The sequence below is a fragment of the Cynoglossus semilaevis genome, chromosome 1, assembly GCF_000523025.1.
Source record: "Cynoglossus semilaevis isolate Cse_v1.0 chromosome 1, Cse_v1.0, whole genome shotgun sequence".
NCBI classification, from domain to species: domain Eukaryota; kingdom Metazoa; phylum Chordata; class Actinopteri; order Pleuronectiformes; family Cynoglossidae; genus Cynoglossus; species Cynoglossus semilaevis.
The window spans coordinates 14,623,573-14,642,901 of NC_024307.1; the positions used below are offsets into that span (position 1 = coordinate 14,623,573).

Here is a 19,329-nt window from a genome sequence, read left to right on the forward strand (position 1 = left end):
GGCCCATATTGCCACAGTGGCTGGGTACAGCTACAAATATAAATGTCTTCTAGGTCAAACAGTTGCTGTTATGGATTGTTTACATCTTTAAAAACAGCCTGCTGTGCTACTTGAGTCCAACCCTGGGTCAAAGTCCTGTAAATCACCATAAAACCTTCAATCAATTCTGCTCACAAAGCTTTGAATAAACTCTAAAATACTGTAATTTTTTTCAAGACAGGTAAAAACATAGAGGTGTCTGGAAGTTGTTCGAATAGTTAATCACGTGGCGAAAAAAGCCCATGTTAAAAGACGAAAGAAGGTCTCTGATTCGTCTATTACTGTGACAAAGAACAAATGCCGTTTTTATTAGCAGTGGTTTGCTTTTCAAGACACCTGAAAGACAAATAAGTCTGTCAGGTGAATTGTGGGTAATTAAAAGAACTGAAAAGAACTATCGATCAGTGTGAGCCACCAGCAGGTCTGAGACACACATCAAGTGAATAATAATAATAATAATAATAATAATAATAATAATAATAATAATGAGACACAGTCATGAAAAGACTTTGGAAAATAAAGTGTAAAAATAGAGACATTAGCAGGAGCCGTCGTGATTTGTGCAGATGAATCATAATTGCTCTCATGAACTAAAAGGCGTCCCTGCTGTTACCAACAAAGAACCGGATGATGTTGATGTTGAGAGGCTGTCGTGTGTCAACGGCCGCAACAAAAACGCCGACCTGCCAGGAGAACATTGTGAAAAGTTCTACTGTACCTGCTCGCAGATTAAACCCAGGAATGTACAGAGTGACTGGAGAATGAAGTGGTTAAAACGTTCATGTTGGTGGAAGACAGTATATATTCATGCAATATCTCAGGCATTATGGGTAATTAGTCACTGCGGAAAACATTCACTGTGACAAGCGCTAGCTCGTTGCTTCATGGTGGACGATACCACCTTCACCAGTCTGTCACAGTCGCTCCACTACAGTACTTTGAATATTACTTATGTACATTTTAGTAATGACAACATACAAACCATAGACCGTGTATAAAAAATGGATGTAGTCTGCTGTTCTGGAGCTACTAGCATAGCGAGTTTACAACACTGTCAGTCTGTCAGGCACGTGTAGTTTCATTGTCCATTGTTTGCAAATGAAAATGTTGCATTTTGATTTTTTTTTTTGTTGTTGTTGTTGTTTTAAACATCATATTTTCAACTAAGCTAAGGCGGCGCTGTTGTTGTTGTTGTTGTTGTTTTAACCATCATATTTTCAACTAAGCTAAGTTCTCATTGAATTCATCGCTGAAAGTCAGTGCGCTCCCCTGGCTACTAAACATTTCCTTTTCAAACAGTAACATCGAATTGTTCATGATGAAAAAAAAACAAAACAAAACAAATTAACAAATCTGGTAAATGGTCCCTCTATTGGAGAAATTTTAAGAAGACTTCTTTCCTTTTGTAGTTTTTGTTTTAAGATGTTAAACACACAACAAACACAGTGGAGAAAATTCAGTTGGCTACCTTTGATTTTATGAAGCCTAGCTACAATCTCTACTGACATAGAACCGGTGTACGAGGAACGAAACAATTCCAGGAACCAACTTTTTTCTATATTGAACACCTTTTGCTATTTTAGGTGGCAAGATGGAGAAAAAAAAAACAGAAGATGTTCATCAGTGTCATCATCATAATGTAAGACTTTGTTTGACCTTCAGTTGAACTCTAGTTAGAAGTCATTGAGACTATGAGGTCATCAACAAAATGCTGACTAATGAAAGAAGGTAAACTCATTTCAACGTTTTCTTGCAAAAAAGTCATCAACAAAATGCTGACTAATGAAAAAAAAGAAAAACTAATTTTAACATTTTCTTGCAAAAAGGAAATTGGCCGCCCTGGAGGCTACCTCCTGCACCTTTCCTTTTCTGAACTAAAAGGCTCCATCCATTTCTCATACAGTCTATGCGCCTCTACAGCAGCTAACGTAGGATATGGCTTCTAAACCAAATCAATGTTCTATTTTTATTTTCTTCTATTCAGTAGTCATGACAATATCTCTGAGGATCCCACATTGGATGCAGTCTGTGGGACAGCGTAGGCCGAGGAAGTAGTCCAGGTCGCTGACCACCTGGATCACCACCAGGTGGCGCCCACGTGGAGATGGTTGAGTGTGTTGTGAGATGCAGCAAACGCAGGAGCATGGAGGTATCGTGCCTCTGTTGACATCAGAGGACAACAGTTGGAGATGTGGGCATCAAAGGTCCCAGTTACAGTAGGTGTGGGGTATTTTTAGCTTCAGTCTGAACTCCTCTCCACACCAACCCAGTCTGCACAGCTGTCTGTTAGTACAGTGTTTCCCCCAGAGCGGGGAGGACAGCTTATCAAGGTGGAAGCACAGAGAAGGTGTAGCAGAGCCACTGAGATGTTCTCTCAGACCGGGTTCTTCATTTCTTGGTTCATTCTGCTTTCAGGTAGCCATTGGTGCTACTTCCTGTCCCTCTGCTTCTCTCTCTCCTCCTCCCACTTCCTAATCCCCCTCTTGCTCCTCCTCCAGTTGCCCCTCCACCACCACTGGTATCCAACTGATGGTCTGACCACACGTCCTCAGGCCCCTCGTGGAATCGAAGGCGCAACGTTTTGCGGATGACCAGGTGCTCTACAATGAAGGAGGCGCAGAACCAGGGCACGGCGTACTCGGCCGTGATCAATCCCATGAAGTTGTAGCGGAACTCGGAGTAGTCCCAGGGGCAGGCGTTGAACTGACGCAGCAGCAGCCCCGTGCCAAACTCCCAAAGGTAGGTCCATAAGGTGTAGATGATGCAGCGGAGCAGCACGGAGCAGCTGCCGCGCAGCTTCAGGTACATGCGCTCCACGATGAGGATGCAGGTGCCGTAGATGAAGAGCGCCCACACGCTGGTCACGCCGGGGAACTTCCAGTTGCGGTTCACCACAAACTCCCAGGTGGCGGTGAACATGACTTCACAGAAGTAGCCATGAATGGCGTAGAGGTACCAACGTGACAGTGCCGTCAGGGGCACAGGAGCCTCCAGGGTTTCCAAGGTTACCATGACTCCTCAGGTTTTCTGTTTGAGAGATGGAGATCTGAAGAGAGAACAGGAGAGGACAGTGAGGTTAGAACTGATCTATGTACAGACGTGGACCACATTAGACCGTAAGGCCAGTCTTTTCCCAGAAATCCATGTCCATGTTCCTAGAAATGACCTCTATTTGGAGTGACTTTAGCTAACGTAACACGTAGCTCAATTACTGGTCTATATTTGGCTGACATTTCAGTCAGCACGTTTTGTTTTTTCTTGTCCGACCATTGCAAAATCAGCATTTTTTTCTCAGCTTGTCGTCACAGAACACGAGCAAAATGGACCCACAATGCACTTCAGTGACAGCTGTGTGAGAATGAATGAGAGGCGTTTTAGTCCTGATCTAAAAAAAATAAAACCTTAGTTGAGTTGTTAGCATCACTCATGCTGATGACACAAACAAAGCAGTACTCGTCTATTGTCAAAATGTTGGTAGCTAGTTGTCTGTTCTCCGATGGCTAGAATTTGGACGTCAAAATGTTGGTAGCTAGTTGTCTGTCCTCCGATGGCTAGCACTGGGACTTAAATTGAAATGAATGAACGTTTCAGTTTTACTCACAATCGTGCACTATGTTGTTTGTTTAGGCTTCACACATGCTAACGTAGCATGTAGCAGTAGAATTACAAAACTGATTTCTTTTCTCTGCCACAACAAATACAAAACAGTATCTTTGTACAACTTATTCAGGGATTCACCAGAATAATTTAATATGCATCTCTACTGCACATTCTATCAACACTATCGTTAAGTCAAGAATTCCTTGGCTGGTCGTCACACGATCCTAGCAATGCTAACCGTTTAAACCACGACGGCCCAGATGAGAATCCTTTCAGTTTCCCTCATGATCTGAGAGAAGGAAACCCCGACCCATGTGTTGGTTTAAGCATCATTCATCAGCTGGCACCTCTGTAATCATGTTATTCAGATGGTGTGAAGCCAAACTTGAATTGAGTTGGAGGTAATGAAACAGTTCATTGACATCAGTCAGATTAAATTAGACACAGCCGCAGCAAAGAGCACTTCAGCTCCACATCCTTCCCTCAGTTGGTGCTATTTACTGACCGACTGAGGAGGTTTCATTATGTAAGGTGTAGCTCTCCTCATCTGACTGCCCACATCATGTGCTCTGATTCCAAATCCTGCAGCTCAATACGCACACACTCACACTCACACACACAAATCAGGTTTACAGAGGCCCACGCAGGGCTGGTTCCTTCCGCTTTTCTATTTATCACAAAGCGAGTCCAATAAAAAAACCCACCAAAGGCAAACAGCATCACAGAGACGAGTCCAAAGATCGCTGAGCGTAGATCATCTATGGTATCGTATCTCCAGAGGAAACTGTTACACAACGTTTCCCAACCATTTTTGGAAGCTAAGGCTCAGAGTTATTCACAGAGGTCAGGAGCACAGAGACATGCCCAGAGAACAAAAGCTGATTTCTGTGGCTCCTTTCTGTTGATCAGAGCCTGGCCTGGGTCCAGGGTAGGCCCAGAGTGGGGGATTAACACATTTCTCCCAAAACAAGGAACTTTGGTTTTCAAGTGAGGAACTGGGCCACAGTGAGGGACCAGCTGACCTGCTTTGAACCTCATACCATCTTTTCATCGCCTGCCTGGGAAATGTTCCTATAGAGGCACGTCTGAGTCAAAGAGGACATTTGACATGACATTTTTTTTTTACTTTTACAAAAGACTTTTTTTAGCAGGAGTGCTGGTAGATGTTTCCAGCTCGTTTCTTTGTTGAAGTCTGTTCAAATGTTGATGTCAAAATAAAGCCAACTTCAGCAGAGATAGCTGAGGATTTAGGCACTAACTGACCTGTCAAACTTATGTGCCTCGAACGTTGTCTACTGAAAAAGTGTCTTCCAGCGGCTGGAGGCATTTTAGGACAGAAATGGCCAAACGATGGCCCATGGGCCAGATATGGTCCTCTGGGCTTTCTAATGCGGTCCACCAAGCTCTGATACATGTCTGGTAAAGACTGATTTAACTCCTTCTGTTTCATAAATTGATTGTCATTTGGGTTAATGCCACTAGATGGCGGCAGACATGCAATATGCCAAAGTGTCTTTTAAGGGTTTAATCTTGTAGATTTTATTTATATTAATTCACTCAACCATTCTACATCTATCCAGTACCAAACCAGACTGAAAGTCAAATTTTGAACCTCATTTTGGCCCCTGAGCCATGTCTTTAAAAATGTTATTAATAAATATTATTTAGGGTCGGGGTTACCTGTTATCATTACAGTAATGCAGACAGATAACAGGTTAATAAGTGTCAACAATATTTTCCTTCTGATTTTAATTGAAACTAAGAAACAGATGAAAACACTTTTCTGCCAAGGTGACAAAAACTCTAAAGAGTAACAGGTCGATCTCCACATCAGCACATCAAAAAAACGTAACCCCCCAACATCACATGACCTTCCTCTCCCACACACACTTTTTTCTCTCTCAACTTCTTCCACCCCTCACCCCCCCCCCCTTGCTCGCCTTCCTTTCTTCCATTCACTTCTCTCCTTCTTTCCTTTCTTTTTTCCACCACCGCCTGCACAGACACCATTTGTTCAGCACTCACATGCTCGCTAAGCTGCTAATGATGAATAATTCTGAACACAACATTCGGCGCTGCTACACCCAACTTCCTGCCAAAGTGACTAAATATACTGAGAAAGGTGGGAGGAAAGACTGGGGAGGTAAAAAGCTCAACCGCTTAAAAAAAAAAACAAAAAAAAAAAACAACAGCTTTTTAAAAAATATTTTTTATATATTACTGTTTGGATGACAACTTTCTGCGCTTTATAGTGTGATGCGTGTGTGGTGATATTTAAGGACAAGGTGAGAATATTTATTAGAAATCTTTAAAAAAATAAAGATACTGATACTGTGTTGTTAGAAATCACTTGTTCGGACTTTGTCTCTACAGTCCGTACGTCTACATCCTGTTGTGATGGAAGTTCAATATCCATAACTGTCTCTTATCAGTAAACAGGTCAAGCGTTAGTGAGCACGTCAGTCAACACAATCACTTTATAGACGCGTGATTGGACGACCGCAATAGAGGTCAAATGAAGGAACTTTTTGGTTTAGGCGATAATGAAAATGGTTAACGTGCTTTTGTTGTTAAAACTTCCTCCATTCAAATTCCTACTAATGAAAATGGTTAACGTGCTTTTGTTGTTGAAACTTCCTCCATTCAACTTCCTACTAACTATTTATATATCTTTCTTTCTTTCTTATAATTTAAGAAAAAAAATACTATTTACATATCTTTCTTTGTGCTTAAAATTTAAGAAAAAAAAAAACTATTTACATATCTTTCTTTGTGCTTATAATTTAAGAAAAAAATCAAATTTCCATTTCAAAACCAGCAGAAAATCTTCAGCCCTCACTCCAGGAATTTAGCAAGATTTAAAAGTGACTCTGTCCAGTTCTTATGTACGGTCTACTCCTACTATTGCATGTAGTTAATGTTACTGATGTGGCAGAGCGTGACAACAGCAGAAGAAAAAAATCAAACACTGTAGATTGTTTTTGTCTAGGGGTCATGAGGTCACCCAGAGGTGGCCTTCATCTCCAATAACTACCAACTGATGCTCACCAAACTCCCCACGCATCTGTGTGATCACAGTATTTTCATAACGATAACAAGTCCGAGCTCAACGTGTCATTGCTGACACAAAAGTGGAGACAAGATTGTAGCTGAGTCATGACCAGAATCTTTGACCACTTCCAGGAAGCCCCTGACTTTCTTCTCACTCTCTCTGCGTGTGTCAGACGTACTGTTTTCATTGACCCGTCGGCTCAGTGTGACACAGTTCTGCCACTGCTGTTGTTGTATTGATCAAAAATGTTGGTGGCAGCTCCTGCCCTGGCCGTCGCTGCCCAGTCTGCACCCTGACATCCATCTACTTATTGAACCCTGCTGTGTAGACAGACGAGTTGATGGTTATCACGGCAGCTGTTTTCAGCACATCTCGTCTGAATGTCCAAAAACACAGACAGAGTTTGACTCAAATCACATCTATTCTGATTCCATTCTGATCAAAGAATTATATTCATGTAAATATTACCATGTAAACACTGGTGTCCTTTCACTGCAACCGTAACCTGAAACAAAGGAAGTGAGGAAAAATTACCTCGGAAGAAAAAATAACTTTTGAAGGAAAAGGAAAACTGACTGGCTGTAACTGCACCGTCTGTCATTGGCTGGTGTTCACAGATCGGAGGTGAGTGCAGATTTTTCAGAAGGTCATTTAGAGAAACTGCAGCTGTGGTTAATAGAATTGGAACCAGCAGTTTCCACTTCAGTAAAGTGCTCATGAGCAAGGTGACCCGGAATCTGCTTCATCACTGATGATGAAATAAGCAGCTGTGAGGGGAAAGAAAACACCTGCATTGTTACTGCTGCCATTAAAAAAAACACAGCAGATTTTTATGGGTGAACATTTTTTAAAGTTGGTGCGTATGAAGTGACATAATCACATTCAGCAAGGTTTTATCATTATCACATCAATGGCTAATGTTTCACTAGTTAGCATTTTGGATTGTTGCTTAATTCTTAGTATCTCGGGTTTAAGTTTGCTAATTTATGGCTAGCATTCAATTACAGGAAGTCCTGGACTTATGTCAGAAATCTGTTCCTATGGCGCAACATGATTTGATTTTCATCATAAGTCGGAAGAACCGTTGTCACTCACCTACGCTAACACAGTGGTAACATCATAATCTAGGACATAAAAACATCAGAATAGTCTGTCTTACGCCTGGGAGCCAAAATGAAGAGGAAAAAGTTCACACAAAAAAAAAACAACACAAATAAAAGAAAGCAAATGTAGCACAATCCAGTGTACGCAAAACCGTCTTCCGCGTATACCGCTGCTTGGCGACGTATTCATCCACTTCGCTAGGTCCCGTGCGAAATTTGTTTTAACAAAAATGTCTTCATCCTCCTCCACACCATCTCCTCCAACATCTACTTATTCCCCCAGAGACGTCTAGAGTTCCTGAGCATCAGAAACAGATTTGGCTCCTGGTCAGACGCTGTGAGGACTAAGACTAAAAGCCCAGACGCTGCCCAGGCCAATAAAGGCTCATATAACTTTATAGTAAGTATCCTTTCAGTATTGTCAAGGTGAAGGTCTGATGCTAACAGGCACAGTGATGGTGAAGCAGTTGAAAGCTGAGGTCACCTGAGGTTCCTGACTGACTCGAGGTGGAGTGAACGCACAGTCTGATATGGGCTTTACATTACAGTTGATTCACTTGACACTGAGATGGAAGTGTTCTCAAGAAGATTCAATTTTAGTCGAGTCAGAGAAGAAGTCAGAGGCAAGTCCTAATGTTTTGAAATCAGAATTCAAATCACTTAAAAATACAGTGAAGCAGAGAGTGTTGTGTTTTTGTAGGATTGACCCAGAATCATATTTACTGAGGTCAGGTTGTCCCTCAGAGTTAGAGTACGGTGGACCACAAGTCCCTGAAGAAACGTTCAGGCTCAGTCTCCAAATGTTTAAAACAAAATCAGTTGAAGAAGTCAAAGTCAAGTCCGGTTTTGGCTTCAAGTCTTTAACCAAGTCACTAAGAAGTAAAGGAGAGTTTGTCCTTTGGGGTTGATGCAGAGTTTGGACTGGAACGCAGACCCTCAGTGTCAGAATGTCTGAGAGATAACTGATGACGTGCCCACACCGTGTCAAGTCACTCACTCCAATCAGTCTTCAGTTTAATGATGAGACCAAACGTGTGGGTCACGGCTGCTGAGCTGCAGATTTGAAATGTTTTTGCAGCTGAAACGGGAAAAATATTGTCTTCATCATCACATTATCAGCAACATCACTTCCATCATCATTACCAATTTCATCATCTCTGTCAACATCACTATAAATGTCATTGTCAAGTTAAATCCTCGTCCTCATCTCCTCCCTACTGTCATCATCATCATCATCATCATCATCCTGCTATTGTTTTTGATGGAAGAGTGCATTATTAATAATGGATGGATGGTGGGCAGTAGGATTTGGCTCTATATCAACATAACAACCACCTACATCACAACTACGATCACCAACACACATGGTTTGTACATCACAAGTGGTCAAACTGTCAAACTGCTGGATATGTTTCATTAAAGTCTGAGAAAGTTGAGCAAAATTGTGTTTCATTTCTTTTAAATATTATTTTTAATTATACATTTATCATGTATTAGTTTGTGTTTTTTAATTGTTTGACATTTTGAGCAAAATTGTGTTTCATTTCTTTTAATTATTATTTAATTAATTATACTTTTATCATGCATTAGTTTATTTTTTTTAATTTTTTGACTTTTTTAAAAAAAAAAAACTTAAGTCCATGATAATAGTAATAAGTAAGGAGCACCAATGTTCTATTTGAAACTTTTCCGTGTGCGTTCTTTGGACTTTTATTTGCAGACTGTCTGGTCCACACTGGGATCTATGTCCTCTAACAGAGAGACGACTCTGACTGAGGCCACTTTTCTCAGTCGCCACAATCAATTTTTAAATTCCTCAACTACAACACCACCATCAACTGTCTTTGTTTTATCGATCGCTATGGAGAAAAGTTGCAATAAATCTGCTGCGATTCAGTAAATAAAATATGAAGACGTCAGGCGAAGGCTGAGTGCTTTTCACAGGGAGACACTGTGCCAGTGTGTGCACGGCAGTGTGTGTGTGTTGGCGAGGGTGTAAAGGAGGAGCTGAAGGTTTCATCAGTGGACAGTATTTAATGTCAACAGAGCTGATGTCAGATGGACGTTGTTTAGAATAGAAGTGCTTCAGTCACAGGTCAGTTTCATTTTGTTTTGTCCTGTTTTCCTATAAATGTAATTTTTTTTTTTCGAAAAATAATTGAAATGCCCCAGTCTGAGTTAAATTTACTTTGAAGGGTTTAATAGAAATCTGAAATTTTACTACAAGATATAATGCACTTGGGGGTCAGTCAAAAAGATCTAAGACGATTTAAGAAAACTACCTTATTGAAAAATGTTACTATAGTGGTGTTTCCATCCGAGATCAGTCAAAAAGATCTAAGACGATTTAAAAAAAACTACCTTATTGAAAAATGACTGGCTTTTTAGTTTTTCCTATAGTGGTGTTTCCATCAGAGATTTTTTTATTCTAGAATTCAGGAGTAAGGAGTAATTTATGATAAAAAAGGTTGATGCCCATCAACTGCCATCTACTGAGTTTCAGAGGCAAAACAAAGGAAAACGGGAGAATCCCAAAGGGAAGACTTGCTGCAAAATTAAATCACTCCTAGTGGCCCATTGAAAACTTTAGCTAAGGGGGTTTTATTTTTAGTAATTCTATTTTTTTGTTTCTATTAGTTTATTTTTTAGGAAGTTGCAGCATGATCTGCCTTTAAGCCCCGCCCACCAAGTGTCTCATCCAGGCACCGCATTTCTACAGAATAAAAATGAAAGATTATCAACAGCCGGAAATCGATTTCTTGACAAGTTTAAAATAACACATTTAGGAAAAGAAATCTAATTCCCGTTACTTGATACTCAGAAGCTTGCGTGTTTGCGCACACTGCGCAGGCGTCGCTGCTGAGACAGCGCCGCATCATCATCATCATCATCATCCTCATTATTATTATTATGGAGCAGTGCGGTTTACAGTTTAAAACTAATAACTTTTAAATCAAATGTAAAAATAAACACAAACATCATCAAATGAGACATTATACCCGGAAGCTCGTTCAAACCCGTCACTAAACATTGCTGCATTCACAAGGCTCAAACAAGCTGCAGACAGTGTCCTCACAGCGGCTATCAAGGCAAGCTATCCATATTATAGCAAGTGTGTGTGCAAATGTATGTGCAAAAACACGTGCCGAATTAATAAGAACCGTTTAAGGATTATAAATAATGTTCGACAGTTTTATATACTTGGGTTTCTTAGTCAATATTTTAGATTTAGTTTAAAAAACGCGCTTGGCCCAATGAGATTCCGCATGCACTCACGAAAAACTGCATAAAACTGCGTAAATTGCAAAGAAAATCCAAAAAGACACGTGATATTATTAAGTCGGAAACCTAAGTGGAACCTGTTGGACACATGTCATCATCGTGTCTTCTCTAACAAACAGCTACGAATCATCCACAGTGCAGTCATTCATGTCTTTACCTTCAGATGATCCTCTGCAGTGTCAAAACTCTGAAGATCAGGGTCCACAGCGACCGTGCTGCTCCTGGAAGAGGGTTCTCCTGGAGGATGGTTCTCCTGCTGTCACCTTGCTGAGGCCAGGTTCTCCTCCTGCCCCTCCAGTGTGTCTCTGCTGCACTGGATACTGAGAACTGACCATTTTACTTCACTGCAGCAGCAGCTGCAGCAGCACATGCTCAGAAACACACTCTCAGCTTTAGCATCTCCAGTTAACCATTTGTTCACCAGCGAGCTCAGAGCAAAGAACACTATTAACTATCAACAGTAGACACGACTACAGCATTTATTATTGTTGTTGTTGACAGCGTTTTCGTTGCAGTTTTTTAATTTGCTAAAAATCGTAGTTCAACACCACTCCAAAAAAACAAAAACAAAAACAACTAGCAGTTGGAATTACCCATAAGTCCACCAATAGGTAAAACTGTAGTAACCTTAACTATAGCCACAGGGTAACTTATATGTGTCTAAAACTGTTTAAAAGTTAACCAGAGGTGACTGTAGTTAGCTAAAAATAATCCAAAGAACCAGAATAAGATTAAAAATGTAGACGAAAATAATCCAAAGAACCAGAATAAGATGAATAAAATGTAGATAAATTGGCCTAAAATGGAGCCACAATTAGCTACAAGCTAACCAATTACAACAAAACAAACGGTGCTCTATATTACAAACGAAGGAAGTCCCCCCCCCCCCCAAAACTAATTTGTTAAACAAAAAAAAAACATAGCTCCAAGATTGTTAGAACTTTCTCAAAAAAACATGGCTCCAAGATTGTTAGAACTTTCTGAAACACAGAACTTTGAAAAAGTTAACCAAAAGTGTCTGAAATGTAACAGAGAGAGTTAAGGTTAGCAATAAAAAGAGCTTTCTAAAAGGTAGCCAGAATACCTTAAAGTAAACTCAGCAACAGCTCAATATGCATATTAATAGCTCAGATTTGCTTAGCTGTGATTAGTTCTATCATTCAGTCATGTCCACGTGTCTATAATAAGAAGACAGAAGAACATCAGCCCTGTAACAGGTAGCCAACTATGACTTCAGTCCAGAAATAGCCAGAGATTCTTCTTCTTTGGTTCAACCATCACCTGTTCACTGATGACGGTCATGTGACTTGTCATGTGACTGCCTACAGGTGTACAGTGTGTTTCAACAGGTTTGATTAGTCCAGGCATGTTTACATTGGCTGTGACCAGTGTCCACAGGTCTGGACCAGTTAATGATTATGGGCTGTGAAGACAACAGGAGACACTATGGAGAAATTATGACACCATTACATTGTCATTAATATGCTCTACAAAAGTAGACTCTCTGCAATATCTATTAGTGTTTTTGTCCTTTTTTTGCTTTTATTATATATATATTTATATTTGTTTTTATGTTTTCATTAGATCCTTTCTTTAGCATTATTATTTAATTAACTAATAGGGTTTTGTTGTTTTTTTAAAAACTAAATGTATGGCTTACTTTTTGCTACCTTGATGGTACCTTTAGTTTGTTTTGTTGTTTTTTTAGTCTTTATCAATAAATGGCATTTCAGCTATTTGTTTTTTTTTTTTTTTTTAGTCTTTATCAATAAAGGTCTTTTCAGCTATTTATATAGGTTTTTGCCGAGGCAATGTTTAACAAATTTGTAGTCAAAGAGGAAATGTAAATTAACAAATTTGTAGTCAAAGAGGAAATTACACAATTTACATTTTGTATTTCCAAGTTTAATTTCTATGAATTTTTGGTGTTTTTCCATTATATATTTTTTGCTCACTCTTAGTTAATTTCTTGGATGAGTCACATGATTAATCATAACTATGATGTTATTATTTTAGAATTCTTTGAAGTGAACACTTCAGACCTTCCAAGGACTGTTTCCCTGACCCTGACCTTTTACTCTGTGGGTCAGAGAACATCGACCACAGTCACAAGGCCTTGAGCTCTTTGTTATTATCCACAATAGTCCACCCCATGTGAGGACTTTAGTGCAGAAAATACACACTTCCTACTATAGGTATTGAATGTATGTGATGCTATAAACAGAAAACACACAAACATGGCTCCACCAGACGTCCATTGTCCCTGGTTCCTGTTTGGACTCGGACTCGGACTACGGTCAAAGCTCCAGACCTGTGTCGTGACATGGTCTGTTCTCCGTGGGTTAACGTCAGTCCGATGAATATTTCAGCAGTTTGAGGTGTGAACCTTCACACATATCCAGTGACACCTGCATCAACAATGACCCTCTGTCCTTCTGTCGCTGCTCTTGTGTTTGGAGACACATGAGAGTAGGACGACGGATCAGTGAGGTCAGTCACCCAATGCCCTCGGCTCAGCATTCCTACCTTTAAATCAAGAGCTATTTTAGAGTTAAAAGAAAAGTTCTGGTGCTTTTACTCAGTTCATGGGACCTGATGGCGGTGGGAATACACATAGTACTGGTACTGTGAATAGTTCTAGACACTAAAATCCAGCAGTAGAAATATTCTTATAATCTCAATAATGAGCTCTGTGTATCTTGGGGTTTTTGACAATATATCCTGCATTTCTTTTAAGTGGTTAAGGTTTGCCTAAAGCAAGGAGGTTGCCTGTTCAATACCAGGATACAACTCACTTCAAATTGACAAAAAGTGTGAATGTGAATGTGAGTGTCAGTGCTTGGTTATCCCTTGTTGAACCGTCCAGGGTGTAACCTCATGTTTCAACCCTGATTTCTTAAATCATACGGGGGAAAAATATAAACATTTCAAATGGGTTGTATTACTGAAAATACACTTCTACCATTAATACTGCACTTGACATCACTAATAATACACAGTGAGATACTTTTAGTGACTACACTAGTGGTTCTAAAACTATGGTACGTATACCATCGCTGGTACTTGTGCTGCTTCTTGTGGCAAGAGGGGGAATCTGATCTTTTTTTCTAAAAAAAATGTGGACAAAACAATGGCTTTAGAAAGAAATTAAGGACCTAAAACGCTATAATCAAATGGCTCAAAACCCAGGACTCAACTGGGTAAACCCTAATATCAGGGTCAGTGCAAGTCAGAAACAGGAGCACATCAAAAGAACAAGAGAGAAACATTTCTGCCTCAGTGCACAGAGACCAGGAGCAGCAGGGAAAATCAATTGTCCTTTTTAATATTATCATTGAAGCATAGATGCATTAACGTGTGAAAAAGGTAGAAAAAACCAGCGAGTCTCTCTCAATAAGTTAAACCTCTCTGGCCAAACAACAAAGGCCCGGCTCTCAAAACCTAAAGATTCCACCCCTCCCCGAGGAAAATCATTCCAATTCAAATTCAACCAAAGCAAAGACAAGGAGTTGAGACAAAGTCACTGAAATGAAAGTGCATCTCCTTGTTGATATTTTTTTTCTGTTTTACCTTCTAAATGGTTAAAGAAAAGACAGATGAACAAACAGAGAAGAAGCAGCAGAGGCTAACGTTACGGTCCTTCCACTCTCCTCCACAAAGTTTAAGCAAGCGTTATTTTTTTTTAATATGAAACTTTTTGTTTCATCGTTTGATCGACAAACAATATGATGAGTTATAGTTGGTAAAAAAAAAATTATAATAATAACAATAATTACAATGACAGAGAATTGTAAGTACTAAACACAGTCCTGTACAGTCAGTCTTCTGCTGGACCAGAGTTACGGATTATCATTGATTCTTCTTCTTTTTCTTCTTCTTCAGCTGATGAAACGTAGTTAGCATCATCTATTCTCAGCTGCCTCCTCTCCCCTCTCTGTGGGAAAAAAAAAACTTTTCCTTTTTATCTTCTGCTGGAAAGAAACAAAGATACAAAGGAAAATGATCATCAGAAATGTGACAATTGATCCTTTAATTCATTTTGATTCCATTTAGTGGAAAATGGACAATAATGAAGGACAGTAAACAGCGTTTGAAAATATGGCTGAAAATGACATTTTTCTGCTAAATTTCAGTGTACAATTTAGCTCTCAGTATTATGTAGTAGTAGTAATAATATAAAGACTCATGTAGAACTGACAAATCGTAAATCTTTGGGAGTTGCTCCTTAAATACCAAGTTTGACTTGTTTTTACAAACAGAATTAAAGTTTTCAATTAATTTTGACCAAAAATAGAGCATTGCATTTTAAAGCACTGAAGTATTTTAACAAATACAGTTAAGTGCATTAATGCATTTTTGGCTCCTAATATATGAACATATTTTCTAAGTTCTGGTCCTGCCCCACCCAGTCAACGTTCTTAAACATTGTATTTGAAAAATCTTTAATCTTTTTTAACTATTTTAATGAACTAACCCCTTTGGTTTCTCACCTCGCTGGACGTGGACTTGGTCGTCCCACAGACTCCTCAGTCCAGCTCATGGATCTCGTCCTGCAGTGAAGCCGAGGGTCGTCCGGCTTCGCTCATCCGTTTGGCCATGATGTCCCACTGAGGAGTCAGGGTTTTAGATTTGGAGCCTGAAGAAGAGTCAGAGTATGAGTTCAGTCAGACTCAGTCCAGTGCCACTGAAAGATATAGTCCACTGCCCTCTAGTGGCTGCTTTCGGTATGAAATTCTGTCTTTCTCAATAGTTTTGTATTTTTGAGTCCCACCACAAAAAACTCAATATCGAATTTCCATTTGACCAATTCCTACATGGTTCTAAAAATATTCGAAACAACAAACCAACCAAAAAAATTTTAAATTCAACAATCGTGATCATTTGTGACATAGTGATCAGTTATAACTTTTACCAACAGACCACAGCTTGTCCTCATTAACAACTCTTTTTGGGAGAGACCTTAAAAAAATAAAAATAAAAATCACAAATTTAAAAGTCAGTAGGGACATCAATCGGTTGTTGGTTTGGTCCTCTTCTCTGCTCACCTACATGCCAATGTGTCCCTGGGAGAGATGTGTAACCTTGTGTGGCTCCTGATAATCACCAGGACCAGAAAAGAGTCATTCAAATACACACCGTTAAATTAAAAAAATATCCTGTTCCTAGAACCTACTCCCTCGGGATTAACTCCTCCTCTCCTTCGTCCTCCTCCATCTCCTCCTCTCAGCAGTTGCCATGACAACGTGGACTGTAGCCTCCAGCTAAAGCAGCAAGGCCGATCTGATCCCCTCTCTCTCTCTCCGTCTTGATCTCTCAGCCTGTCTCTTCCCTTCCCTCTCTTTATCTACTTTCACAGGGGAAAAAATTGGGACGTAACCCAAAAAATAAGAACCTCGCAAACTCTTCAACTTTACTGCAGTGGATGTTCTGAGTGTGTTGTTGCCACAAAACTCTTGAAAAACTTGAATTGTTCTCATTTAGAGGCCGTTACATCATTTAAGTTGATGAGTTTGTATAGGTGGGAAACAAACGCCGTTAAAACCAAACAGCGTTTGTTTAATCCAGTCGGATCATGTGCCGTTTTTCTAATGAAGTTGAGACGCAAAGGTGCATAATAAAAATGAGTACAAGCGATTACAGTAAAATGGCTAAAATAAAAGGGGAGAGAAACTGATTCCTACACTGTTTAATGAGGAAACAGCAGCAGCAGAACCTGTAGGTTCTGTATCGTTGAAAAGTTGACATCTTGAAGAAAACAGAAAAATCAGCGGTTTCCAAACTTTCTCTACAGCACCTCCCTTTGGTAGATGGAACTACTGCTGACACTTTTTTTTGCATTAAACCTCAGTGATTATCATTAAAAAAAAAAAAGTAATTTCTACACAGCCACAAACAGAGACAGGGAAATAAAATGACTAATAAGTGCATATTCTCCACTGAGGAACAAAAAAAATCAATAATAAAAAACATATCTATTTGTCTGTATGTTGTTTATTTACCCCTCTCCTGCAATTGTTTTGCACTTGAATGTGTTTAAAATCCTTTGTTTAAATTTATGTCAGTGACGCAGATTTATGAAATCAGGCAGCGTTGGACCAGGACCTTTTTTTTATCTAAATAAGTACAGTCTGATTATATCATAAGACTTGAACAGGTAAAAATATTAACAAAGTGGTTCCCAAGGTAGGGGGCGTAGAACTATTACAGGGTGCCCTGCAAGGCAAATAAAATTATAATGTGCCACGTGGGTGAGGTTGCAGTGATTTGTAATTATTTGTAGAGTTTAACATAAATTTTTTGAAGCAACAGCTATGACAGTGGTGATGTGGGGATGGGTGTAGGCCTCTGGACAATACCCCTATTTAAAAGAAAAATGGAGGACCCTTGCAGAAAAAAAAAAAAGTGCGACCCACAGAAATGTCACCGTCCACTTACCATCCAGTCCATTGTGCTGTTCGTAGGAGCGTTTTCCTAGGATGGTGGGGGAACCGTTGTTGAGGATGGGAGAGGATTTGATGGGCGTCAGGCTACTGGTGGAGATGCAACCTCCACGAGACGGAGGGAGCGGCTTCACTGGACAGGGATGTGCTTCTAAAAACCCAAGGAGAGGAACGGAGAATACAAGACTGTGTTGAAGTGGGGACAAAAATAAAGGATACACTCTTTACAAGTTACATTAGTTTAGTGCTTAAATCTCACCTAAGTATCTGACCACAGACTCCAGAGGTTTACGTTCCACAGGTTTCAGTGGCAAAGGCTTTTTTGGCCGATCTGGCAACCGCAGAGCACCTGTTCACAATCAGTGCAACAAAAAGAAAAAAAATAAATGAATAAAATCAGAACCAAATGAAACTTGTTGTAATAATTCAGCTTCTTACACTCTGCCTTGATGGCTGCTGAGTTGACAGGGAGGTACGGATGCCTGGCCAGGAACCGTGGTCTGATGATGTCCTGGCAGAGACGGCGCGTCATCCGTGTCACGGTGGTGGTCTGAAGGTAAAAAGCCTGTCGTGTCTTGACCGCAAACTTGGGGCTACCGCTGTGGCGCAGGGGCAAACCATGGGGGCTCTGGAGACAGAAACAGGGTAAAATGATGTCACATGAATGAACTGGAATTTATTCATCTGAAAGCCAAGTATAAATAGAGTATCTTTAAACCACTTTTTCTAATTATTCTAGATAAGGTGAACAGGGTAAAATGATGTCACATGAATGGACGGGAATTTATTAATCTGAAAGCCATGTATAAATAGAGTATCTTTAAATCACTTTTTCTAATTATTCTAGATAAGCTAGATTTTATCTTGCAGTATATATCTGGTATTATGGAAATCTACATTTATCTTTTCTGGTGAACATTGAGCTACTGCATGAAGTTTTTCATCAAAATTTTAGACTTTTCAATGCTTATCTTTATTCATATTAACAAACTCAGGATAACTTTGAGCTAACTTCAGGCTAAGTATTGTATACGTTTAAACATCTTCTGTTCCTATGCTAAATTTGACTTATAATTTAATCAATACAGATTTGTATCTATCAGGTAGTTTTATATGTGAAAAAAAAACATTTTTAACAGATATTTTTTTTGCTGTTTGGTTTTGCAGCTTAAACCTAAATATCTGGTCAAACACACACACACAGCAGTGCACGTCCTGTGCACCAGTGTGTACCATGTTGCTGCGGTTTGGTCCTGGCCTCTCTCCGTCCAGTCTCGTGGGCATCTTCAGGCCTCCGTACTTCTTCCAGTAAGTCCAGCAGGAGGCGCACAGGCGACACTGCATATTGGGAGGCCCCCACGAGTACCATTGGTAGGAGGTGCTGGCTGTAGACACACACACAAGCACAAAGTCACATCCAAACTAAAACATAAAATATGTTTGATTAGAGCCGTTTGTTTTCACTGAACATTTTCAAAGGCTTCAAACAACTGGTACGTGTCTGATACCTATACTGATCCTGCAACTTGGAATATCAGATCTCAATCCGATACTTTTTTTTTCATCTTCAGCTGCCGATGCTGAGGGGAAAAAAATCCGTGAATTTGTACAAAGTTGAGTATTTGGGCTTAGGTATCGAATCACATGAGCTATGGTTAGTTTTTATTTTCCCGATATTTGACTAAAAATTTTGCATTTTTACAATTACTGCATGTTTAGGCGGTTACTACTCTTACTGATAATATTCTCGTTTTTATCCTTATTTTAAATGTATTTTTAAAATGACGTTGCACTGTTGGATTACTGTTATTTG

At 39.7% G+C, this 19,329-nt stretch overlaps 2 protein-coding genes across 6 annotated transcripts in view; both read right to left on the reverse strand.

Annotated features, from left to right (window-relative positions):
- Positions 1–2,021: 2,021 nt before the first annotated feature.
- On the reverse strand, positions 2,022–11,794 carry tmem229b (transmembrane protein 229B). Of its 5 annotated transcripts, none has more exons than XM_017039048.2 (5): positions 11,234–11,794; positions 7,283–7,458; positions 7,160–7,196; positions 6,870–7,011; positions 2,022–3,085 (listed from the first exon to the last, which is right to left on the reverse strand). In XM_017039048.2, exon 5 carries the CDS (start codon positions 3,049–3,051, stop codon positions 2,440–2,442), a length of 612 nt encoding a protein of 203 aa, XP_016894537.1. In that variant the 5' UTR covers positions 3,052–3,085; positions 6,870–7,011; positions 7,160–7,196; positions 7,283–7,458; positions 11,234–11,794; the 3' UTR covers positions 2,022–2,439. The 5 variants fall into 5 exon arrangements, with proteins under 5 accessions (XP_016894537.1, XP_016894531.1, XP_024917461.1 ...); XM_017039042.2 differs by having other exon boundaries at positions 6,870–7,067; XM_025061693.1 differs by lacking the exon at positions 7,283–7,458.
- Positions 11,795–14,380: 2,586 nt separating this feature from the next.
- Positions 14,381–19,329, reverse strand: part of mta1 (metastasis associated 1) — a 43,005-nt gene continuing 38,056 nt past the window's right edge. The window contains exons 13-18 of the mRNA XM_017042667.2: positions 18,750–18,901; positions 17,955–18,144; positions 17,776–17,865; positions 17,512–17,667; positions 15,567–15,712; positions 14,381–15,047 (exon numbers count right to left, since the gene is read on the reverse strand). Coding sequence (XP_016898156.1) covers positions 15,603–15,712; positions 17,512–17,667; positions 17,776–17,865; positions 17,955–18,144; positions 18,750–18,901 — 698 coding nt within the window. The 3' untranslated portion in view covers positions 14,381–15,047; positions 15,567–15,602. The remainder of the gene's footprint in view (positions 15,048–15,566; positions 15,713–17,511; positions 17,668–17,775; positions 17,866–17,954; positions 18,145–18,749; positions 18,902–19,329) is intronic.